Genomic DNA, 23370 nt, shown 5'->3' on the forward strand with positions numbered 1-23370 from the left:
TCCGATGCGCAGGCGCACGAGGGCCGGCGCAGCACGTGACGGCGCGTGGGTTGGGCCGGTCGGTCGGTTGGCGGAAGTGCCTGTGCTGGAAGCGGCGCGAGCGGAGCCTGTCGTTCGGGATCGAGTTCGTGGCAGCGCGCGATGGCCTATCAGTACCGGCCGCCGCACCAGAACAACGGCGTCTGCGACCAGGCCTTCCTGTGGAACGTCTTCCAGAGGTACGGCAACCAGCCCACTCCCCGGGGAGGCGGCGACGGGGCATCGGGGGGAAAGAGATGGAGGACTGGGGGGGAGGGGGGCAGCAGGGGTGGCAGGAATGAATGGGGTAGTAGGAGTGGTGGAGCGGTGAGAGGAGGTGGGTATGTTAGGGAGTAAGTGGGACCACAGGATGGAGGGGGAGCAGAGGTTGCAGGGGATAAAGTAGGAGCGGCATTTGCTGGGGGAAACACAAAATGCTGAAGCATTGGGCAGAAGGGTGGGCACGCTGGATCTGAAGATGAATCATGCATGATGAGGTCTTACACACAAATACAGCTGTTTACTTGTGTGTATTTGAGTTTGAATTATTTTATATGACAACACTTTACTGTGTTATAAACCTAGAGAATGTAGGTGGGTGAATGAAATAGAAAACGATGGAAGTGAAAATAGTAATAACGAGTGCCACGAGTCACAGTATATGTTTAGAATTTGTTGAAATGATATCAGATTTCTGCTTGAATTAGGTTTGATTTTAATGTGTCCTGGTAGCTAAGAAGTTGTTGTATGTCAGTGTAACTACTCCCCAGTCAACTGTTAAAAATTACAAACTAGAGACCATTCAGTCCGTCCCAGGTTTGGAGGGCAAGTAAGCTGTAAATTTAAAATAAAGATAAATACTCATTGTAAGTCAGTATATATGGAGAGAGAATTGGGAAATGTTTCAGGAAGGTGATCTTTCACTTGTTCTAATCAGTTACAAATCACTTTTGCTTACTGTTTATATAGAATTACATTGATTACCCACAAGGATCCAGTCTGGGACTTCTACTCCTTGTGACTTGATGAGGAAGTGGACGGGTGGGTTAGTGAATTTGCGGATGACATAGCTTGCTGATGCTGTAGAACCAGCTTCCCATAATGCTGGTTCCTCATTATGGGAAGGATGTGGAAGATTTTGAGAAAACACAGGGAAGATCTACCAGGATGCTGCCTGAATTAGAGAATATGTTTTATGAGGAAGATTAAGTGAGCTAGATCTTTTCTCTTGGGGATGAAGGATGATAGATAGATGTGTATAAGATTATGAGAGACATGGACAGAGTGGATTGGTGATGCCTTTTCCCAAGGTTGGCAATGGCCACTACCAGAGAACATTCCTGTAGTGGAGGAAAGATTAGGAGAGATGTCATGGGTAGGTTTTTTCTACGGTGGTACGTGCTTGGAATGCATTGCCGAGAGTCATGGTTAAGGCTGATGCAATAGGGACATTTAAAAGGTTCATTAGACAGAGACAGGGATGTCAGAAAATGGAGAGTTCGAGGAGGTGGGTTAGATTGATCATGGAGCTGGTTTATATAGATTGGCACAATATCGTGGGCCTATGGGCCCATACTGTTCTATGGTACAATTCACTCAGTACTACAATATGTTTTCTGCTTTTGAAGCTTAGTAGAAATGTAACATAATGATCATGAAAAATTAGCTTTCCTTAACTAAGACATGATTTTGATACTTAATGTGCAGTGAATTCTAAATGGAGATGATGCATTGGCAATTCATAGCAAATCTTCAATTCTGAGGAAAAGTGAGGGAGTTAACTTTGATGTAATTGCATTGAATACATTTTGTATAAAAGTATAATGTTATGTGATGGTGTAATTTGAAAGTGGATCTAAACCAAGATAGGTGGATGGGAAACTTGCAGTTGTCATTAGAGTACAAAGAAAATTCATTCTTCCCACTGTTCTATGTTCATTGGGTAACAGCTTGCAGGAGTTAATTCTGCCTTCAAAGTACAATTCTATATCAAAGCTTATTTTCTACTTTACCAAGTGAGGGGCAAGTATTTTAACTGAGAAATTGAAGGGCAGCAAGCATCGGTATATCTCTTCAGGAGCTGACAAGAAATTATTAAAGCATTTTAAGTGTTGTTATTGCATTGTCTTCTGATAGATTAGTATTTCTGTACTTCATCAACTTCAGACAACATGTGAAGAAACCTACTGGTGGTATGATTACAGGGAAGATTAGTAGGAGTAGAAATGGCATCCTACATTGTAAGGGAAAACATGGTTCCTCCTATGGTGGAGCGAAAATTGATAAAAGTTTCAAGTAACCCAAGAGAAGGTTGGTTGATTATAGCCTTAGACTTGGGATTAAAACTTCTCAGGATCTATGCTAATAGCTAAAATTAGAAATGGAAAGTAGTATCAATGGTTTCATTATATGTGGTTCTGAACTTGATAAAGGTGTAAAGAGTTGGGTGGACTACAGTACTGGCTGCAAGAAGGCATATTTAAATTTACGAATATGGAAAATATGAGCTTGAGTGGGATGGAAAAGTTTGAGAGTGCTTACTTTGGAAAAATATTTTTAGACTTTGCTCACTATAGTGTAGTGTTTTTCAGACTTTGAAGGCTTTTGTTTGCCATTTGTACATTTTAAGTAATTTTGTGTATATTTGATCATTTTGCCTCTAGTTTGGATCCCAAAATTTTTGCATTGTTTTTTTTGACTACAATAGGATTTCTTCATGCAGTATATTTGATATTAATTGCTGTAGATTTTCAGCTTCTTTTGCCTTAATTAGCAGTTGTACGATTTCAGTGTATATGATTTTTGTTCAGTGCTTGGGTAGTGTTGTTTGGAGTTACCAAGCAACGTTACATGTTAGGATTAACCTTTAGGTTGCATATTTTCAGTTCGTCACTGGTGTATTAGGAGTTACCTTTGATGCAAAATTGTGGGTAGTTAAATGAGTAGTTGTTGAAAATAGTTTCACTTTGAGTAAACTGGAATGAGTGTCATATTTATTCGTTTAATTATGAAATCCTTACTTTTACTCCAGCAAGTGGAGGTTTACTTTTCCTGGAAGCTGATAGAATAGCAGGTACAAAAGCATTGATAAATAAACATTTTCACTAGACTTCCTCTTCAAGAGCTGTCAGGAAAACATTGAGGTGATGTTATTGTATTGTCTTCTGACAGATTAGATTGTTCTCATTTTTCCCATTAAGGTGTGTAACCTTACATTTTTTGTGCATATACTCCCAGCTGCCATGTTCTTGCCCATTCATTTAACCTGCCTTTATCTTCTTGAAGCCTCTTCACATCTCGTGCAATCACCCAGCTTGAGCTCTTTAGCAAATATTAATGTACTTCACATGACTCTTTCATGCAAATCATGTAGACTTTGAACAATTGTAGCCCCAACCCTAATTAATGTCTGCAGCACCTTGCTATATTAATCTGAAAATACTGATTTGTATCCATTCAATCGATATTACTCCCACTCCATGTGCTCTAATTTTGTTTGGTAACCTCATGTGGCACTTTCCCTTGGGTCCACCCCATTCTTTCCCTTTCGCCTGTGGTCTACTCTCCTATCAGATTCCTTCTTCAGCCCTTGACCTTTCCCACCTATCTGGCTTCACCTTTCACCGCTAGCTAGCCTCATTCCACTCCCCTACCTTTTTATTCTGGCATCTTCCCCCTTGCTTCGCAGTCCTGAAGAAGGGTCTCGTTCTGAAACATTGACTATTTCCATACATAGATTCTGTCTACACTGCTGAGTTCCTCCAGCATCTTGTGTGTGTTGCTTCTTGTGGTATTTTGAGGCCTGAGAGTTTGAATATGCTACTTCCTCTGGTCTCCCAATCATCTCTACTAGTTACACCCTAAAGATGATGATTGAGAATTTTTGTTCATTTATCTATGCTGACTCTACCCAGTTCTTTTATGTTGTAAATGCCCTGCTGCAAATTTCTTACTAGGTTCTAGCATTTTTTCTGCCATAGATGTTAAGGAAATCTTAAAGATATTGAGACATTTGGGATGAGAATTCCAGATTGGGTTATAGCATTTGAATGCATACTATAATGGTGGCATGCATAGACTAAGGTCATTATGACGCCTGAATCAGATGAACCTACCTATCTGAGGCTTAAAGGATGCACGTGGATTACTTTTTTTTGGGGAGATGCAAGGCCCTGGAGGATTTTGAAAGTAATGGTGAGAAGTTTAACAGAGAAGATATCAGATGGGGTGTTATGTGTTAGTGTGGGCACGAGATTTTTTGTTTCCATGTATAGATAATTAAATGAGGAAAACCAGTTAGGAGCATATTGAAATAGCCAATTGAAGTAACAAAGGCATGGATGAGGAATTCTTTGCTAACTAGAAGGATATTATATGGGAATAAATTTCCATTATGCCGCTATGGAACCATAATTTCAAAGTAGTCGTCATTATCATCTGCGATGCAGCATAACTTGTGTTGTGTAAATAGGTGTTTTTTCTTTACTGTACTGCAGACAGCTAATTATTAAGACTGACATTCTGGTGAATTTTGTTTCATTTACCAGCAATGTTGCACTGATCTAATTCAAACCAGCACAACTGCATGAATTCTCATTCATGTGCTCCTGTATTCACCCACCATCACCCACATTCACCCACCATCTCAGCACAGACTTTCCAAGGGTTTTAAAAGACCAAGTACTTCCTCCTGTTGTTAAATCACATACTTTTGAAGTGGGAAGGAGATGTATTGCTGATATTCTTCTTCATTCTAATGATTTTTGTATTTCACTGGCCCAACTAGTGCTGTTGTTTTGTTTTTGCAGTATGCCATTGCTTTGTCTCAAGCTGATGGAACTGGGTGGATTTCCAGGCTTGCATTTTTCAACTCTGCATCCATACCATGTAATTTAGTCTTAACTGGGAAGACACTGGAAACATAATTCTGTTTCCTGGGAAGTTTTGGTAGAAATCCTTAAATTCCCCTAACACACACAGATATCACAGGAGAGGGCTCTGAAGGACTAGGTGATTGTTTCTGACATTCCCAATAAAAAAATGAGGACTGAGTGTACTTCACTTCTGAAGAGAGCATGCACATTCTAGCTAACCAGTAAAAGTGAAATTATTTAATCAGACATTGAACACCCAAGAGCAATTTCTCAGTACCCAACTCTAGAATTTTAAATGGAGACACTGCAGATGCTGGAATCTGGACGTCAATCCCGATGTAAGGTGTCTACTTGAAATGTGGATTGCCCATTTGCCTCTATAGATGCTGCCTGACCCGCTGATTCCTTCCAGCAGTTTGTCTTTTGCTCTCAAGTATTAAATTATTGAAACCTGCTGAGGCTGAAAATTATTTAAAATCTGACAGCTTTCAATAAAATTATAATTTAAAAATGTTGTGAATGCCAAACTAGTTCTGCAGCATTTTAGAGATCACCATATCTATTTCACTGCATTTATTGTAAGAATCACCACATTTATGGGAACTATACTTTGGTCATGTTGTTGCCTTGTGCAATGTCACTCAGTTGGGCATATTTTTCTTTTCTGCAACTGTCTTAACTTTCTACATAAATATCTTATCAGAGCAAGGCCTATCTTCAAATCCATCTCTTATTGATTCACAGCAATGGTTTCTGTTTTGCAGCTATTTCCAGAGAGCTTAAAATCCTGGTGTTACAACCCTGCTTGCACCTCGGTGGATAGCATCTTTTACCAGGCATCTGGGTAATGCCAATCTGAATTGACACACCTGGATTAATGGAGGAGCTGTGCATCAGGAATGGGGAAGAGATGCTAGGGCAGTGCTGTAACTTCATTAGTTGCTAAAGTTTAAAGTGTGGGAGGAACAACCCTGGGAACTGGGATTTTTTTCTGTGTGAGGGTTCAATCTCTTATCAGATGTTGAGAAAGATGGGATCTAGGGTCATCATGGTGGTGAGCCATTGAGTGGTGAATAACATTACTTCAGACCACCAGTACTCGGGCACTTGATCCAGATATCATGTTGACCATCAAATAATTTTGAATGAGTTCAACTGAAACAAGAAATTAACTAATAGGTGCAGATTCTTAATTGAAGTCTATTAATGTGGTATTTCCATTTGGAATGTTTGTACATACTGTAGATGTCTGAGGACCTTAGGGTTAAAGGCAAAAATAGATTATTCAGAATAATTGCCAGGAGAGTTGATTAAGTGATTTTTCTGCCAGTTAGTGCCAATCATGGGAGCTGGCCATACTGTTGGAAATGCAAAGGTTAATTTGCTCACAAAATATATCTTAGGTTACATTGGATGTTCTGCACATCCTATCATTTGACCATTGATCTTGGAAAGCTCTATGGTCACATTCCCTGACCAATGTTGTCTGGCTGAAGAAAGAGTGTGCCATTCTTAAAAATAAATAGTAATTATGAGATGATGCACGATTTCTTATGGAAAGCAATTCTAAGCTTTATTAATATCTTACATTGTGCTTCTTTCAGGGTTGATAGGGACCGAAGTGGGGTAATATCTGAAAGTGAGCTCCAGCAAGCTTTATCCAATGGTAAGTCAGCACACAAAAACACAGAAGTTTGCAGTTCTTTGCTGGGAAAGTATTTTTTTTAAATGTGATTATATGGTACTTAAACAGTGTAATTCAATACAGGCATGTGAGATAAGTGAATTGACAAAACAATATATATAGAACTGAAATTGATATTCCAACAATTTTAGTAAGTTAATTTTTCTCCAGTGTATAAACTTGGAGACATGAGTATTTATAATTGTGTTATTTACAGTGAGTCTAATTTTAACTAGGGTTTCTTGTGTAGCTTTAAATTACTAGAATTTTTCTAAAGAAATTATGTTAAAATTGAAAATTGAGGGAATGAAATAATTGGAAAAACTTGCATTTGCAATCTTGGTACTTTGCAGCTAATGTGTTAGAAGTGGAGATGCTTCATGTAGGCAACCAACAATTAATTTGGTATGACAAGATTCCACAGCTTAAATTGAACTAGATATAGCTTCATTCATTTGCAAATTTGACTAAAACTTGCAAGACATGCAGAGAAGTTGCAGCCGTTCAATTTAAAATTCAGAAATTTGGTTTCATTCTCACACTGATGCTTTCATCTTTGACCTACATGATAGGTAAAGCTAGATGGAGATTTAAGAAAATGAAGAACTAATCATTTCAACCCATGAAAGTGAAAATATAAATAAAAATTATAACTTCGGAACTTCTTTGAAAGTTTTTGTGAGTCTAAGCTAGCAGGGTATAACATGCACTGTCTGTAGCATTGGCATGCACAATTGGAATATTGGCAAGAATGCTAAATGGAGTGAAAAGAGACATGCTGTTACTTCAAGGGCTTCTTCCTAGTCCACCCTGGTCATATGTTGTCTGTTTTCTTTGCTGTACTTGCAATTGATATGGAACTAAGGAAAAAAATAGGCAATTATATCTGTCCTAAAATGATGCAGTATTTTTATTTATTCAGGGACATGGACACCTTTCAATCCGAAGACTGTTCGATCCATCATTGGTAAGCATCTATTCATTCCATGTGATTTACTGGCTATAAATGGGAGTCATTCTTAAATAAAAATACTTGAGTTGTATTTCAGCTTGTTTTAAAAGTTGCAGGGAAAGATTTGCTTTAAATTCACAAAGGAAAATACATGGCTTACATAAAGGAAAGAGGTGCATTAAACCCAAGAAATCAGTGGTTGTGAAGGCTGATAGTTCATCAATAATTAAAGTTCTAACTTGAAAGTCCTCTGTAGAACTAATTGTTGGGATAGGAAAATAGGTGGAAAAGATTACTGTGACAGAAACTTCATTATTGGAAGATCAAATAATATTTTGTTCCATAGTGTTGATGAATAATTCCTAAAGAGCAATATCAAGCTAAACAATTAACAAACTGACCAGATGTTGCCTTTATAGAGAAGGAGCATAAGAGATGTTTGTTTTTGCAATTTACTGAATTTGATTTGTGATTTTGGTACTGCTGTAAATTTATCATAATTTCTCAATGCCAACAAGTCCTCTGATCATTGCATCTTAAAGGAAGTCGCTGACAAAATTTAGTGGCTATGTCTGTTGCAACTTAACAAAGTGTAAGAAAAATTAGAAAATTAGCCTCTGTTCAAAGTAAGTGAGAGTTAGAAAGCAGGAAAATGGGTTCTTATCTGAATCTGAATTAGGAGTCCATTATTGAGGAGGAAATGGTAGGACATTGAGAAAATCATAATGTGGCCAAGCAGAATCAACAAGGATGATGTTAGAGTACTTGTCAAATTTGCTAGCATTCTTTATGGATATTATAAATAGGGCAGATCAAAGAAAACCAATTTATAGAAGGCATATGATATCACAAGTGATTACTGCATAATGAGAGCGCATAAGATAGGAGAACATATTGGCATGGATGGGAATTGCCTAACTAACAGAACATTGTCATAGAGTAATAAAGGAAACAGGCCCTTTAGCCAACCAACGGGTAAATCCATCCCAACCATTTAAACCCCTGTTTTTACACCAACTCTATCCTGTTGTTGATCCTCACATGTTCCCATCAGCTGCCTGTTCTTCCAGATCCCACCACTTGTCTACAAATTTTCATGCAGGCCAATTAACCTAAAGTCTGAATGTCTTTGGGATATTGGTGGAGATGTACAGAGGAAATCCACGTGGCCACAGGGCGAACATGCAAACTCTACACACAGCACTAGAGATGAGGATTGAACCTGGGTTTCTGGAGATGTGAGACTGAATCTTTATCATTATGCTGATATTGGGATAAATGGATTATTTTTAAATTAGTAATCACCAAGTAGTGGGGCCACAACTTTTTACAGTCCGTTGTAATTATTTGGATGGAGGCACTGAGTATGGTAGCCAAATTTGCTGATAAGAAAGATAGATAGATAGATTCTTTATTCATCCCCATGGGGAAATTCAACATTCTTTCCAATGTCCCATACACTTATTGTAGCAAAACTAATTACATACAATACTTAACTCAGTAAAAATATGATATGCATCTAAAATCACCCTCTCAAAAAGCATTAATAATAGCTTTTAAAAAGTTCTTAAGTAGTTTACTTAAATACATTGAGTCCTAACCCCGGCACTTTAACATATCTTACTCCTGGCGGTTGAATTGTAAAGCCGAATGGCATTGGGGAGTATTGATCTCTTCATCCTGTCTGAGGAGCATTGCATCGATAGCAACCTGTCGCTGAAACTGCTTCTCTGTCTCTGGATGGTGCTATGTAGAGGATGTTCAGGGTTTTCCATAATTGACCGTAGCCTACTCAGCGCCCTTCGCTCTGCTACCGATGTTATACTCTCCAGTACTTTGCCCACGACAGAGCCCGCCTTCCTTACCAGCTTATTAAGACGTGAGGCGTCCCTCTTCTTAATGCTGCCTCCCCAACACGCCACCACAAAGAAGAGGGCGCTCTCCACAACTGACCTATAGAACATCTTCAGCATCTCACTACAAACATTGAATGACGCCAACCTTCTAAGGAAGTACAGTCGACTCTGTGCCTTCCTGCACAAGGCATCTGTGTTGGCAGTCCAGTCTAGCTTCTCATCTAACTGTACTCCGATACTTGTAGGTCTTAACCTGCTCCACACATTCTCCATTAATGATCACTGGCTCCATATGAGGCCTAGATCTCCTAAAGTCCACCACCATCTCCTTGGTCTTGGTGATATTGAGATGCAGGTAGTTTGAGTTGCACCATATCACAAAGTCCTGTATCAGTTTCCTATACTCTTCCTCCTGTCCATTCCTGACACACCCCACTATGGCCGTGTCGTCAGCGAACTTCTGCACATGGCAGGACTCCGAGTTATATTGGAAGTCTGATGTGTACAGGGTGAACAGGACCGGAGAGAGCACGGTACCCTGCGGCGCTCCTGTGCTGCTGACCACCGTGTCAGACCTACAGTCTCCCAACCGCACATACTGAGGTCTATCTGTCAAGTAGTCCACTATCCAATCCACCATGTGAGAGTCTACTCCCATCTCCGTTAGTTTGTGCCTTAAGATCTTGGGCTGGATGGTGTTAAAGGCACTAGAGAAGTCCAGGAATGTAATCCTCACAGCACCACTGACCCCATCCAGGTGAGAGAGGGATTTGTGCAGCAAATACGTGATAGCATCCTCCACTCCCACCTTCTCCTTATACGCAAACTGAAGAGGATCCCGGGCGTGCCTGGTTTGTGGCCTCAGATTCTGTATTATCAGCCGCTCCATGGTCTTCATCACGTGCGACGTCAAGGCAACAGGTCTGAAGTCATTCAACTCCTTTGGTTGTGGTTTCTTCGGTACCGGGACAATACAGGATGTTTTCCACTGTCTGGGTACTCTTCTCTGCTCCAGGCTCATGTTGAAGATGCGCTGTAGTGGTTCTCCCAGCTCAGTCGCACAGGCCCTCAGTAATCGTGGGGATACTCCATCCGGTCCAGCCGCCTTGCTGGTACAGATCTTCCTCAGTTGACCTTCCACCTGTGCAGCCGTAATCCTGGGCGTGGGCAAGGTCTCCTGTGAGTGGCTATTTTCCTGTGAGGGAAGTAAGAGGGAGGACGAGTAGAAAGACAAGCCTGGTGTGGAGTTCTGCGGTGAGGATGAGATTGTGCTGTCGAACCTATTGAAGAAGTTGTTCAGCTGGTTCGCTTTCTCCACATCTCCACTTATGTTTGCCCCCCGCTTTGCACCGCATCCGGTGATGATCTTCATCCCATCCCACACCTCCTTCATGCTTTTTTTCCGCAGCTTTTGTTCTAGCTTCCTCCTATACTGCTCCTTTGCCCCCCTTATCTGTACTCTGAGTTCCTTCTGAACTCTTTTAAGCTCCAACCAATCACCATCTTTAAAGGCCCTCTTCTTCTGATTTAGGAGGCCTTTGATGTGACTAGTGATCCAGGGCTTATTATTGGGATAGCAGCGAACAGTTCTAACAGGAACAACGACATCCACACAAAAGTTAATATAGTCCGTTGTGCATTCAGTGACTTCCCCAACGCCCCTACAAAGCCCCCCTTGCAGTTCATCCCAGTTAGTAGTACAGAAGCAGTCTCTCAGGGCCTGTTCAGCTTCAGGGGTCCACTTTCTAAAAGAGCGTATAGTAGTGGGATGCCTCATCACAATTGATTTATATCTGGGCTGTAACAAAACCCAAAACAAAGATTAGCAAGTTGAGGACATAGCCTGCTAAAGGATGTAGATAGATTAAATGTGTGGGCAATAACTTTGTCAAATTAAATATAATTTTGGAAAATATGAGATTATCCACCAATGGCAATTAAGAAAACAATTTATTATTTAGTGTGAGATACAAAATGTTGAAGTGCAAAGGGATCCAGGAGATCTAATACATGAAACACAAAGAGGTGGAATGCAGGTAGAGCAAGTAATCTCCCTATCCTTGGAATAAAGTGTTTTAAGTTTTGTGATACTACAGTGTTGATGTGGTGTTATCTGGAGTATCAGGTACACATTTGATCTCTATTTAAGAAAAGGCATGCTTATATTTTTGACAATGTGTAGTAAGTTCATTCCTAGGATGGCGGTTTTGAAGTGCGGGGAGGTTTGATTGGTTGAGCCTATACTCATTAGGATCTAAAAGGATGAAGGGTGATATTAATTAATATAATCTATGGGGATTGACAGGTAAATGACGAGAGCAGGTGTGGAGGAAATTCTTTCAGTTGTCATTCAGCCTGAGTGTTATGGAGTTGGAATCATCCAATTTAGTCAATCTAGAGAATAAAATGCATTTGAGCTGCAGGCGAGTTGATGAGTACAGTTCCTCCCCACTATACGAGTGTGTGACTTGTGTACTGTTCATTATAAATGAAGATGGCACTGCTAAGTGACAACTGTGTGTGCAGCTATGATGGGAATCAACAAATATTTCCATTTAGGGCTACTACAGTTGAAATCCACGGTCACAACCAGGGTTACTTCAGGAAGTAAAATCATTTAAGGTGTTTTTTAAAAAAAAATCAATCTATCTTTCCTCAAAATTGGCAGACTCAGGTCATGAGTGCAGTTCCCCTTTAAGATAAAGGAAGCGTAGAAGGTGTGCTGGGCTGCAGGTATGATTGAAGCACAGAGCCTTTAGACCCCCATTCCCTACTATCCTGCCGGTGAATGTCTCTGGAAAATAAAATTGAAGACTTCAGAGCAAGATTATAGTATCAGAGGGACATCAGGGATTGCTGTCTACTTTGTTTCATGGAAACGTGGCTCCCTCACCATAACTGATGCAGCACTGCAGCCCAAGGGCTTCACCATCCACTGCAAAGGCAGAACAACTGAGTCTTTTAAAGTCTTCAGTTGTCCATCAGAATCCGATAATGACATCCACTCCTTTAACAGTGAGATCTTTGACTATACAGTCTTATCCTGGACCCACAAGTTCTATTGCAGGTGGGACATGTATATGTGGTAGTAGTGGTGGTAGTGATGGCAACCATGGCTGCATTTCTCCTGGCTCTCTTCTGCTGTCTTCTGGTTGTTCTTTCCATCTCCAGAATATGAACCCCATCCCTACACAGCTGTCGCCAAGTGTTACGGTAAGCAGCAACATCCTTCAGGTCCTCAGGTCTGATCTTGGACTTCCTTAAAGCATTCTTCATCTGATTCTTATAGCACTTCTTCGGCCCTCCAGCTGAGCATCGATCATGAGGTAGCTGGCCATATAACACTCTGCGGGGTAGTCAACATGGGGGGCATCCTTATCATGTGCCCCAGCCACTGCAACTGATGCTGGGTGATCATGGCCTCAATACTTCTGCAGTTGGTCTTTACAAGTATTTCAGTGTGAGGCACCCACTCATGCCAAGTAATTCCCAGGATGCGCTGAAGGCAGCGTATGTGGAAGCGCTCCAAGGACTTGATGCGACGGCTGTAGGTTACCCAAGCTTCACAGCTATAAAGGAGGGTGGTGACACAGACCGCTAGGTATATGGCAACCTTTGTGGAGAGATGAAGGCTCCTGTTCTGAAAGACTGTATGCCGAAGTCTCCCAAAGGCAGCTGATGCCTGTTTAATGCAGCTCTGGATGTCGTTGTCATTGCTGCTATTCTCAGAGAGAATACTCCCCAGATATTTGAAAGATGGCACTACTGACAGCTTTTCATCACCAACAGTGAAGGCAGGTAGGGTGGGTGGGACACTGGTACTCCACTGGCAAACCACTTCTGTCTTGGTGGTATTGACAGTCAGCTCCATTCTGCTGTATGCTCTCACTGCCACAGCAAGGACAGTCTGAAGATCCTCCGGAGTATGGGCCACAAGAGCACAGTTATCTGCATGCTGCAGCTCCTGGACCCATTCCCTATGGAGTTTGGTGATTGCTTGGAGCCTCCTGATGTTAAAGAGGTTGCCATCTAATCTGGCGTCCACTGCCACACCGCTGCTATCCTCAATCTCATTGTGGAGGAGCTTGGTAACACACAAGAGGAAGATGTTAAAGAGCATTGGCGCTAGCACACACCCCTGCCTCACCCCTGTGCATACAAGGAAGGGCTCGGACTTTCGTGCTCCTATGGTCACCCGAGCAGTCATCCGATCATGGAACTGGCAGAGATGTTAACAGATTTATTGGGACAGCCAAACCTGAGGAGGACATCCCATAAGAGCTCTCTGCACAGTGTTGAATGCTTTGGCGAGGTCGACAAGGGCCATAAACAGGTCTTGATGTTGCTCCTGGCACTTTTCCTGAAGCTGCCGGGCTGTGAAGATCATGTCAATCATGCTCCTGTTCTTCCCAAGTCCGCACTACGATTCAGGCAGCATTGACTCGGTGATGTTGCTGATGAACCTCTGAAGCATCACCTTAGCCAGGACCTTTCCGGCAACAGAAAGGAGTGATATGCCCCTACTATTGCCGCAGATGGCCTTGTCACCCTTGTTCTTATAAATGACAATGATGTTTGCATTTCTCCATTGCTGTGGGATGTACTCATCAGTCCAAGCCTTGGTGATGTACTGGTAAAGGGTGCGCATACTACACATGTACCCTCCATTCTTCAGTAACTCAGCAGGGGTGTTGTCAGTGCCAGGGAACTTATTGTTCTTAAGGGAATGGACAGCTGATAGAACCTCCTGGAAGTTTGGTGGTTGACTGAGGTCGTGGATAGGAGGAAGTTCAGGCAGTTCATCCAGGATGGTGGGGTCTGCGTCAGAATCTGATTAAGCAGGGTGTTAAAATGCTCAGCCCACCTCAGCAGAATGGTATTCTGATTCTTCAGAAGTGTTTGACCATCTGCTGTTTTCAGGGGAGTGACTCAGTAGAGGAGGGAAATGTACTTCATAGTTGACTCATTTTAATGTACAGATGTGAGGGTTGTGTCTCAATTCTGCTCACCCAACCTGGAACACGTAGTATTCAAGTGTCATCCATTTTATCTGCTGAGGGAGTTATCTGTTGAGTCAACCAGGTAGCTTTGTACATTCCACCTCTGATCAACATCAGGCAGGCACTGGCAGAGCTGAGCACTGTGATTAGCAGTAACGGAACAGTGTACCCTGATGTCTTCCCGATCATTGCGCGATATTTCAACCAGAACAGCTTGAAGGCGTCACTGACCAACTACCACCAACATATCAACTGTGAAGCCAGAGGAGCCACCACACTTGACCACTGTTAAACCACCAACAGTGTTCTCTCTATTGTGGTTGAGATACTGTGGTTCATCCATGTATTGGATTGGAGGGGGGAGGAGCGGAGGCGTTGATGCTGTTGCCCCAGCACACCACCACATAGAAGATTCTACTGGTGACAACAGACTGGTAGAACATGTGAAGGAGTAGCCTGCATACTCCAAAAGACCTCGGTCTCCTCAGGAAGTAGAGGCGATTCTGGTCCTTGTACACAGCCTCTGTATTGGTGTTTCACTCGTCTGTCAACCAGGTTCACCCCCAGGTACTTGTAGGTCCTCACCACATCCATGTCCTCACCATTAATAGTAACAGGGAGCACTGTAGGATTAGTCTTCCTAAAGTCCATCACCATCTCCTTTGTCTTACTAATGTTGAGCTGCAGATGATTCAGCTTGCACCATTTGACAAAGTCCTCCACCAGAGTCCTGTATTCATCCTCCCATCCTCTCTTTATACGCCTAACTTTTGCAGAGTCATCAGAGAATTTTTGCATATGATGTGACTCTGTTGTATCTAAAGTCCAACGTATACAGGATAAACAGGAAGGGAGCCAATACGGCTTGTAGCCATGTCTTACACACAGCTCTGAATCTATACAAACTGATCTGCAAGTCAGGTAGTCCATTATCCATGATACAATGGAAGTGCCAATGCATTTAACGGAGGTTTTACCCCAGTAGTGAGGGCTGTATGATATTTAAGGCACTTGAGAAATCAAAAAACATGATCCTCACAGTGCTGCCCTGCTTATCCAAATGGGTGTCAGGTCTTTTCAGCAGGTAGATGACAGCAATGTTGACTCCAGTGTGCTCCTGGTAGGTAAACTAGGGGATCGAGAGCTGATCTGACCAGGGTTGGAGGTGAGCCAGGACCAGCCTCCTCTAGGGTCTTCTTGATGTGTGAGGAAGGCTACTGGATGGTAGCCATTCAAGACTTCCAATTGGCCCTTCTTGGGTACCGGGGCCAACGTTTTGCACGCAGTCAGGACCCTTTCCAGGCTGAGACTCAGACTGAAAATGCACCGGAGAATTCCACAGTACTACTCAGCACACTCCTTCAGAACTTTGGGGTTCACACTCCGGTCCCAATGCTTTACTGTGTCTGAGTTTCCCCAGAGACCTGCTCAGCAGTGAAGATGAGTCCCTGAAGACTGGGGAATTGGTGGAAGGTAGGGGCTGGGAAAGGTGAAGATTGGGATGATAGCAGTTGGTATGTGGAAGTGTGGATGGTAGGTGCAGAGCAAGGAAGGGATGAAGACAGTGGTAGCTGCCTAAAGGTTGAAATAGTGTTTTTCATCCATGTGTTGGAAAGGAAGGGTGAGGAGCAGAGGCATTGGTGCTGAGGGAGCATTGGGTGCTTCAGCATCTGGACTGGCGTGCTGAAAGGGGTGAGAACAGGAAACCAAATGTCAAACCTATTGAAGAATTGGTTTAACTCATTAGCCCATTTACAGCTGCAATCCAAGGCTAGGCTGATTGAAGCTAGTGATATTCATGCCTCTCCACACTGCCCAAGCTTGTTCTCCATCTCTCTCCTGTATTCCTCTTTAGCTTCCATGATCTCTTTTAGCTCCCTCTGCACGTTTCAATACCTTCCTGTCTCCTGAGAGAGGCTCTCCTTTTATGGTTGAAAAGAGCCTTTAGATCACTGGTGACCCATGGTTTGTTGTTGGGAAGCAACGAACAGTCCTTTATGGTATTACAGTGTCCACACAGAAGCCAATGTAACCTGTGATGCAATCAGTAAGTCTGTTAATGTCCTTCTCATATGGTTCACAAAGCACATTCCAGTCAGTAACCTCAAAGCCGCCCTTCAAGGCCTCGATGGGCTCGGAAGACCATTTCTTTACTGTCTAAGTGGTAGCTAGCTGTTGCTGTGCTTTGGCTGTATATAAGGGCATAAGATGAACTAGAGGAGGAGTGAGCTAGATCAGCTGGTTGAGTGATGTTGCTGCAACAACATTGCACTCAACGTTAATAAGATCAAGGAATTGATTGTGGACTTCCAGAAGGAGAGGTCGAGAAATAAACACACACCATTCTTCATCAACGGATCAGCAGTGGAAAGGGTGAGCAGTTTCAAGTTCTTGGGTGTCAATGTCTCTGAAGATCTAGCCTGGGCCAACATGTTGATAAAATTACAAAGAAGTGGCTATATTTCAACAGGATGTTGAAACTTGGTATGTCACCAAAGACTCACTCAAATTTCCATAGGTGTACCATGGAGAGCATTCTAACTGGTTGTGTTACCATCTTATATGGAGGGGCCACTGCACAGGATTGAAAAAAGTTGCAGAAGGCTGTAAACTCAGCCAGCTCCATCATTGGCACTAGCTTCCCCAAAAAGCAGTACCTCAAAAAGGTGGCCCCCATCACCCAGGACATAACATTCTCAAATTGCACCCATGAAGGAAATGGTACTGGAGCCTGAATAATCGTATGCAACATTTTAGAATAGCCTCTTCCCCTCTGCCATCAGATTTCTGAATGAACAATGAACCCATGTACAGTACCTCCGTACTTTTTCTATCTTTTCCTCTTTTTGCATGATTTTGTTATATATGTATAATTTTTTATTGTAGTGTATAGTTTGTTATGCATTGCAATGTACTGCTGCCGCAAACAATAGATTTCATTTTATGCCAGATATATTAAAGCTGATTTTGATTCAGGATTTGTTAGCTGCTGTGGAGCTGTGGGCTTTTGCCACATGAAAATTCAGTTCACGGCTGGACTAATGATTTACAAGGAAGAGAACATTAATGATCTGGGGAAAACTTGTATGTGAAGGGAGCAGGATAGCAATATAGAAACCTAGATGAGATTGGCCATGATCCTATTAAATAATGGAGGGGCTCAAGCAGATGAGTGGCCAACTCCCTTTTTTTTTCAGTTCTTATAAATGTCATTACAAAATTGCCTATTTTACTTTCATTGTAAATACAGGAATGTTTGACCGGAATAATAGAGGAGGAGTGGATTTCAATGAATTTGTGGGTCTTTGGAAGTATATAAATGACTGGCAGAACATTTTCCGAACTTATGACAGAGATAATTCCAATTTCATTGACAAGAACGAATTGAAACAGGCTTTGTCAAGTTTTGGTAAGTAATCTACTGTATTATAACTAGAGCAACAATGAATGACTGACTTGATATGGAAGATCATCAAATGTAAGCTTATTAAAACCTTGTCTAGCTTAGTATTCCGAAACCAAGGGATCCTGGAATGCTAAGCTGTCAGTCAGTGAAATTTTAAATTGAGCAAAATTGAGAGAATGAAATCCCTGCATATTTTTATTCAAAAGCCTTTATTGAATTTGAGTTTTTTTTATGATGCATGTTGATGGTTTTTCTCCAGGTATGCTGTAGTTGAATAGCTATACTTTTATATAGCTTTAATAGTATAGTTTTAATAGCTATACAGTTGCATGCAATTTGAGCCTGATAAATGTTTCTTCCTTAATCCAACTAAGGCAACTGTCTCATAATGCATGTTTTTGCAAATTTATTTTACAGGACTTGCAGATAACTACTGTAGTTAACTGGAGCCAGAACTGTTGCCTTTTTGTTATCCTATGTTACAAATTTTATTGGTCACAATCTTGAAAATGAAAAGTTCTAACTTAAGAAATGTCGTAATTAGCTTGGTTTTGGCTTTGTCTAGATCAGGGGTGTCAAACTCATTTTAGGTCACGGGCTGGATTGAGCAAAATGCAGCTTCATGTGGGCTGGATCAGTCGGACGCGTGCGAACGCAGCTTTCGTTGCCTCCGTTTTTTTCAGCCTGCTCTCATGTGTCTCAGTCTCTGCTATAACTACAAAGTGTTCCACTTTACAAATTCCGTTTCTTATGAAGAAGACTGCCGAGCAAGACTGCTGAATAAACACTAAAAACCCTGAAAACCTGGTACCTGAATAAACTCAGCATTAGCCATATCATACGCCATAGGCGCTTCGATTACTGGGGCCAGCTTTAATAGTAATTAGATATTATCTCGCGGGCCAAAGATAATTCCACCACGGGCCTTGAGTTTGACATATATGGTCTAGATCTAAGGTAGGAGCTGAATTTTCTGGTGACCATATTGCTAGCACATGCTGATTGCATATCTGTCTGATGAAAATATCTGGCTGCTCTTCTGGGAGGGGTGTGATATCTAGTGGAAACTTTGCTCTGGTGTACCACAGTCACTGAGATTGAGCATTTGTTGATATCTTTAATGTGCACAAGTTTCATAAAATGAGGTTTGCAATTTGATAAGTAGAAGCAGGGCAAGATGGTGCCAGCAACCAATGCGACTAATGACAACATCCTGCAGATAGTTCACAAAACTACTTATGTTAAATACACTTGTTAATAATTTGTGTGTGATTGGAGCCTGTAATTCACATCTTGATAACGTGTTTTTGGGCCAACTGAGCAATCTAGCACTCTTACTATCATTGAGTGAATTCGGCATGCTTGAGAGCAAAGTTGGAAACTAAGTGTGCGGCCTAGTGGCGGAGTGTGAATCCATCATTGGCTCCAATTCTCGACCAACTTGTCAATTAAAGCTTTAAGCAAGATTGAAATTGGCAAGAGGAGAGCAGAAGACAAGTGGGTGTGCAGCGCTGTCTACCTGTGTTTGACCAGTCTTCCTTTTCCTCTTCCTCTCACTCACTGCTGTCAGAGGAAGGTGTCAGGACTGGGCAATGTTTGATTGGTACGATTTGTGGACTGGGCTTGTTTTTAGAGGACTCTGCAGTTTATGTTATGTGTTTCAGATTTCTTGTTAGTCTATTTTTTTAATTGCTATCTTGCATGATTTTGATTGGAGCGGCCTACAGACAATGAACACCACAGTGCTAAATTGGACAGAACTAAACTGAATATTCCTAGACTGTTTCGAGGACTCTGCAGTGTGATGTTTAATATTCTGTATAATTCGCTCGTTGCAATTTGCATGATTTCTTTTTTTTTGCGCATTGTTTTATTTTTCTTTGGAAACATAGAAAATCTACAGCACAATACAGGCTCTGCGGCCCACAAAGCTATGCCGAACATGTCCTCACCTTAGAAAAATAGAGGGCTATGGTTAACCGTGGTAATTTCTAAGCTCCATGTACCTATCCACCACCGTCACCGGCAGCCCATTCCATGCACCCACCACTTTTTTTTAAAAAAGCTACCCCTGACATCTCCCCAGTACCTACTTCCAAGCACCTTAAAACTGTCCTCTTGTGCTAGCCATTTCAGCCCTGGGGAAAAGCCTCTGACTATCCACATGATCAATGCCTCTCATTATCTTGTACACCTCTATCAGGTCACCTTTTATCCTCCGTCGCTCCAAGGAGATACGGCCGAGTTCACTCAACCTATTCTCATAAGGCATGCTTCCCAATCCAGGCAACGTCCTTGTAAATGTGTTTCATAGCTGTCTGCAAGATGATGAATTTTAGGGTTGTATACTGCATATATTGATAATGTACTTTTAATCTTTGAATTTTATAGATTTTAAAACTAAAATATGTCTTTATTTAAACTGAATTAAAGTTTGTAGCTTAATGTTATGAAATTAGCCATTTCTTCCCACTGATTTAAATGGGACTGTCTAATGGCTATGAAATCTGAGCAGAGTATGTTCTTGTTGAGTTCTTAGTCTGTTACAATAGTGCACTATTTCAAGTTAAAGTTCCATCCAATGTGTTTGAAGCTATATAGTGAGTTTGGAAGTTTATTCTAGAATTTTCACTGTCCAACAATGCATGTACTTTTAAAATTACTTTGGGATAGAACTGTAATCAAATTTCAAATATTCAAACCCAATAGCAGTTGAGCATTCAGCACAAGACTGAGGATTTTAATTAATTTTTGTCCCCCTTTAATGTTACAGATTCTTCCACCAGTACTCCGAAACAGAATGGTGGGTTGTATTGGACTCTTGTGTATAAACTCTCTTCAGTCTCTCCATGCTATGTGATTCATGGTTTTAAAATATTTCAATTTAGATTAATTTGCATTTGTGTATATGAAATTAGATGTTGAAAAATTTAAAGATTGATATGGAAAAAAAACTGTTCATACTTGTAAACACGAGGAAATCTGCAGATGCTGGAAATTCAAGCAACACACACAAAATGCTGGTGGAATCCAGCAGGCTGGGCAGCATCTATAGGAAGAAGTACAGTCGACGTTTCGGGCCGAGACCCTTCGTCAGGACTAACTAACATACTTGTAAACATTTTGTTTCAGGGTACCGCCTGTCAGATCAATTCTACAATGTTCTTCTTAGCAAATTTGACCGGCAAGGAAGAGGGCAGGTAGCCTTTGATGATTTTGTTCAGTGCTGCATTGTCCTTCAGGTATGTTCTAGAGAATTTGCAAAAACCCTGCCATTACAAGCCAAAGTTTGGAGGCTAATCAATGTATTAAACTTTTGGTTTGAAGATAACACTTATGAATTAAACAGACAATTATCTCCTGGGGAAAAAATGGGGAAGTGTTGATAGAAAATAGTCTTTGGTAGTAACAATTGAGTAAATTACATAGTGTTGCCCCTACCTGATTTGTACAGTGTACAAATGATCATTTCTCACTGCAACACTATCTATATTGAATCATAACTGTAAACCAACAGCACAGAATTAGGAGGCTAACACTAGCATTTCTAATCGTATCAGCTAATCCCAATTTTTCCTTTCTTGGCTTAAAAATGTAGGTGTGGTAGAATTTAGTGTTGGATAGGGAATTGATGAAAATGCAAGGATAGTAAAATGAAGAAACAAACAAGTCCAGAAAAATTCAGCGAGTCAGACAGCAACTGTGTAGAGGAAAATAGTTGATATTAGTGTGTCATGGTAGTGTAGTGGTTAGTGATATGTTATTACAGCTCTGAGCATGGAATTGATTTCCAGCATCTTCTGTAAGAAAGTTTGTACACCCATCCTGTGAGCATGTGGATTTCCTCCAGGTGCTCTAGTTTCCTCCCATAGTCCAAAGACATACTGGTTAGTAGGTTTAATTGGTCAGTGTAAGTTGTCCTGTAATTAGGCTGGAGTTAAATAGGTGGTTGCTGGATGGTGTGGCTTTTTGGGCCAGAGGGGCCTGTTTTGCACTGTATATCTAAATAAAATTTTCAAGTTGAGACATCTTAAATACGAGAGAGGTAATGACCAATATAAAGAGGTGAAAGGAAGGGGTAGAGCAAAATCTGGCAAGTGATAGGTGGATCCAGGTGAGGAGTACGGATGAGTGGGGAAAAATATGACAGGCTGGACAATGACATGAAAGCAAAAGGCCAGAGAAGATGGACTCTGATAGGAAAGGAACGTGGGATTAAATAAAGGAAGTGTGGTGGTCAGATGGTAACAGTAATTAGAGAGGTACCAATGGGAGGAGTGTGTAGGAAATGGATTGGGGAGATGACAGAAAATAAAAATGGGCGATGACTGTTGGGAGTGGTGAGTATGGATGTACAAGGAACTAGGTAGCTCAGGAGAGAATAGGTGGAGCAGTTTACCTGAATTTGGAGAATTCAATGTTTATGCCTTAAGTTATAGACTACCTAGGGGGTGAGGTGTTGTACCTCTTGTCTGCCTAACCCTAGCAGTGGAGGAGCTGGACAACAGATAGGCAAGTGTAGGAATAAAAATGGCTTGAGAGAGAGCACAGCTGTTTGGCAAGATGGTCACTGATGTGGAGGTGGTCACATAAAATGGGATTTGGACTTGTAAAAATGGATTGGTGATAAGTTAGAGAGCGATTAATACCCAGAGTGAATAAACACCTTAGAGGAGATTCACCAAAGCACTTGAACATTAAATCTTAACAAAAGATTTTTTTTTTCCCCAGAGGCTGACTGATGTATTCAGACGATTTGATACTGACCAGGATGGCTGGATACAGGTTTCATATGAGCAGTACCTCACAATGGTCTTAAGTGTAGTGTAATTTTTGCTACTTTATAATCCTTTCCCTTTGTAATGCTCAGTCAAGGTCTCTTTGACTGAATTATCAAGACAATTTAAAAGTAGCTTAGAACAGAAATGCTTGTGTAAAATTTGAAGCAAATGCTTATCTTTAAGACAAATTGCACTTATTTTGTAAAATAGACTACTGTACACAATCTTAATGTTATTAGCATGCAACTGTGCCATACTGTCTTTTATTGCAACAGAGCAATCAGTTTTGATAAGATATGCAGCAGCAGAGGCTACCTATGGCAAAGAATAGCTTTATAAAACATGCATGGTGCCTTATTTGTCAGATACATGACAGCAATCTAATTTTTGTTATTCAGAGTAATCAAGTAATCGAATGTGAGACAGACTAACTTTGGCAAGTTTGTCTTCATAAATTTCATGCTAAATGCTTAATATACTTTGACTTTTTATTGTTTCTAGAACTTGTTGCATAGTTTAATATTAATGAGAATAAATACAATCTTACAAAGATGCAAGCCAATAAACTATTTTAATGGGATTTTCTCTTATGTGCTATGTATAAACTAGTATGTGCCAGACATTCATTTACTGTAACAATGTAAACATATGGTAATTCAAACTTGGAAATAAATTTAACTTTTGAATACATCTTGAATGTATTTGTTCAGATTCCTTCACATTTAGATATGCATAGCAAGGTTGTGCACATCTTCCTAATGTGACTATTATTCCATTGGAGAATGAGTTATATAGCAAG

The 23370-nt window shown here is 41.1% G+C and overlaps 1 protein-coding gene across 2 annotated transcripts; it reads left to right on the top strand.

Annotated features, from left to right (window-relative positions):
* Positions 1 to 26: 26 nt before the first annotated feature.
* pdcd6 (programmed cell death 6) lies at positions 27 to 23261 on the top strand. Of its 2 annotated transcripts, XM_073024139.1 has the most exons (7): positions 27 to 218; positions 6497 to 6558; positions 7499 to 7543; positions 17635 to 17793; positions 20564 to 20593; positions 20923 to 21032; positions 22522 to 23261. In XM_073024139.1, the coding sequence occupies exons 1-7, from the start codon at positions 142 to 144 to the stop codon at positions 22618 to 22620; spliced, it is 582 nt and encodes a 193-aa protein (XP_072880240.1). In that variant the 5' UTR covers positions 27 to 141; the 3' UTR covers positions 22621 to 23261. The 2 variants fall into 2 exon arrangements, with proteins under 2 accessions (XP_072880240.1, XP_072880241.1); XM_073024140.1 differs by lacking the exon at positions 20564 to 20593 and having other exon boundaries at positions 33 to 218.
* Positions 23262 to 23370: the final 109 nt, after the last annotated feature.

The sequence above is a fragment of the Hemitrygon akajei genome, chromosome 20 (genome assembly GCF_048418815.1).
Source record: "Hemitrygon akajei chromosome 20, sHemAka1.3, whole genome shotgun sequence".
Classification (NCBI taxonomy): Eukaryota; Metazoa; Chordata; class Chondrichthyes; order Myliobatiformes; family Dasyatidae; genus Hemitrygon; species Hemitrygon akajei.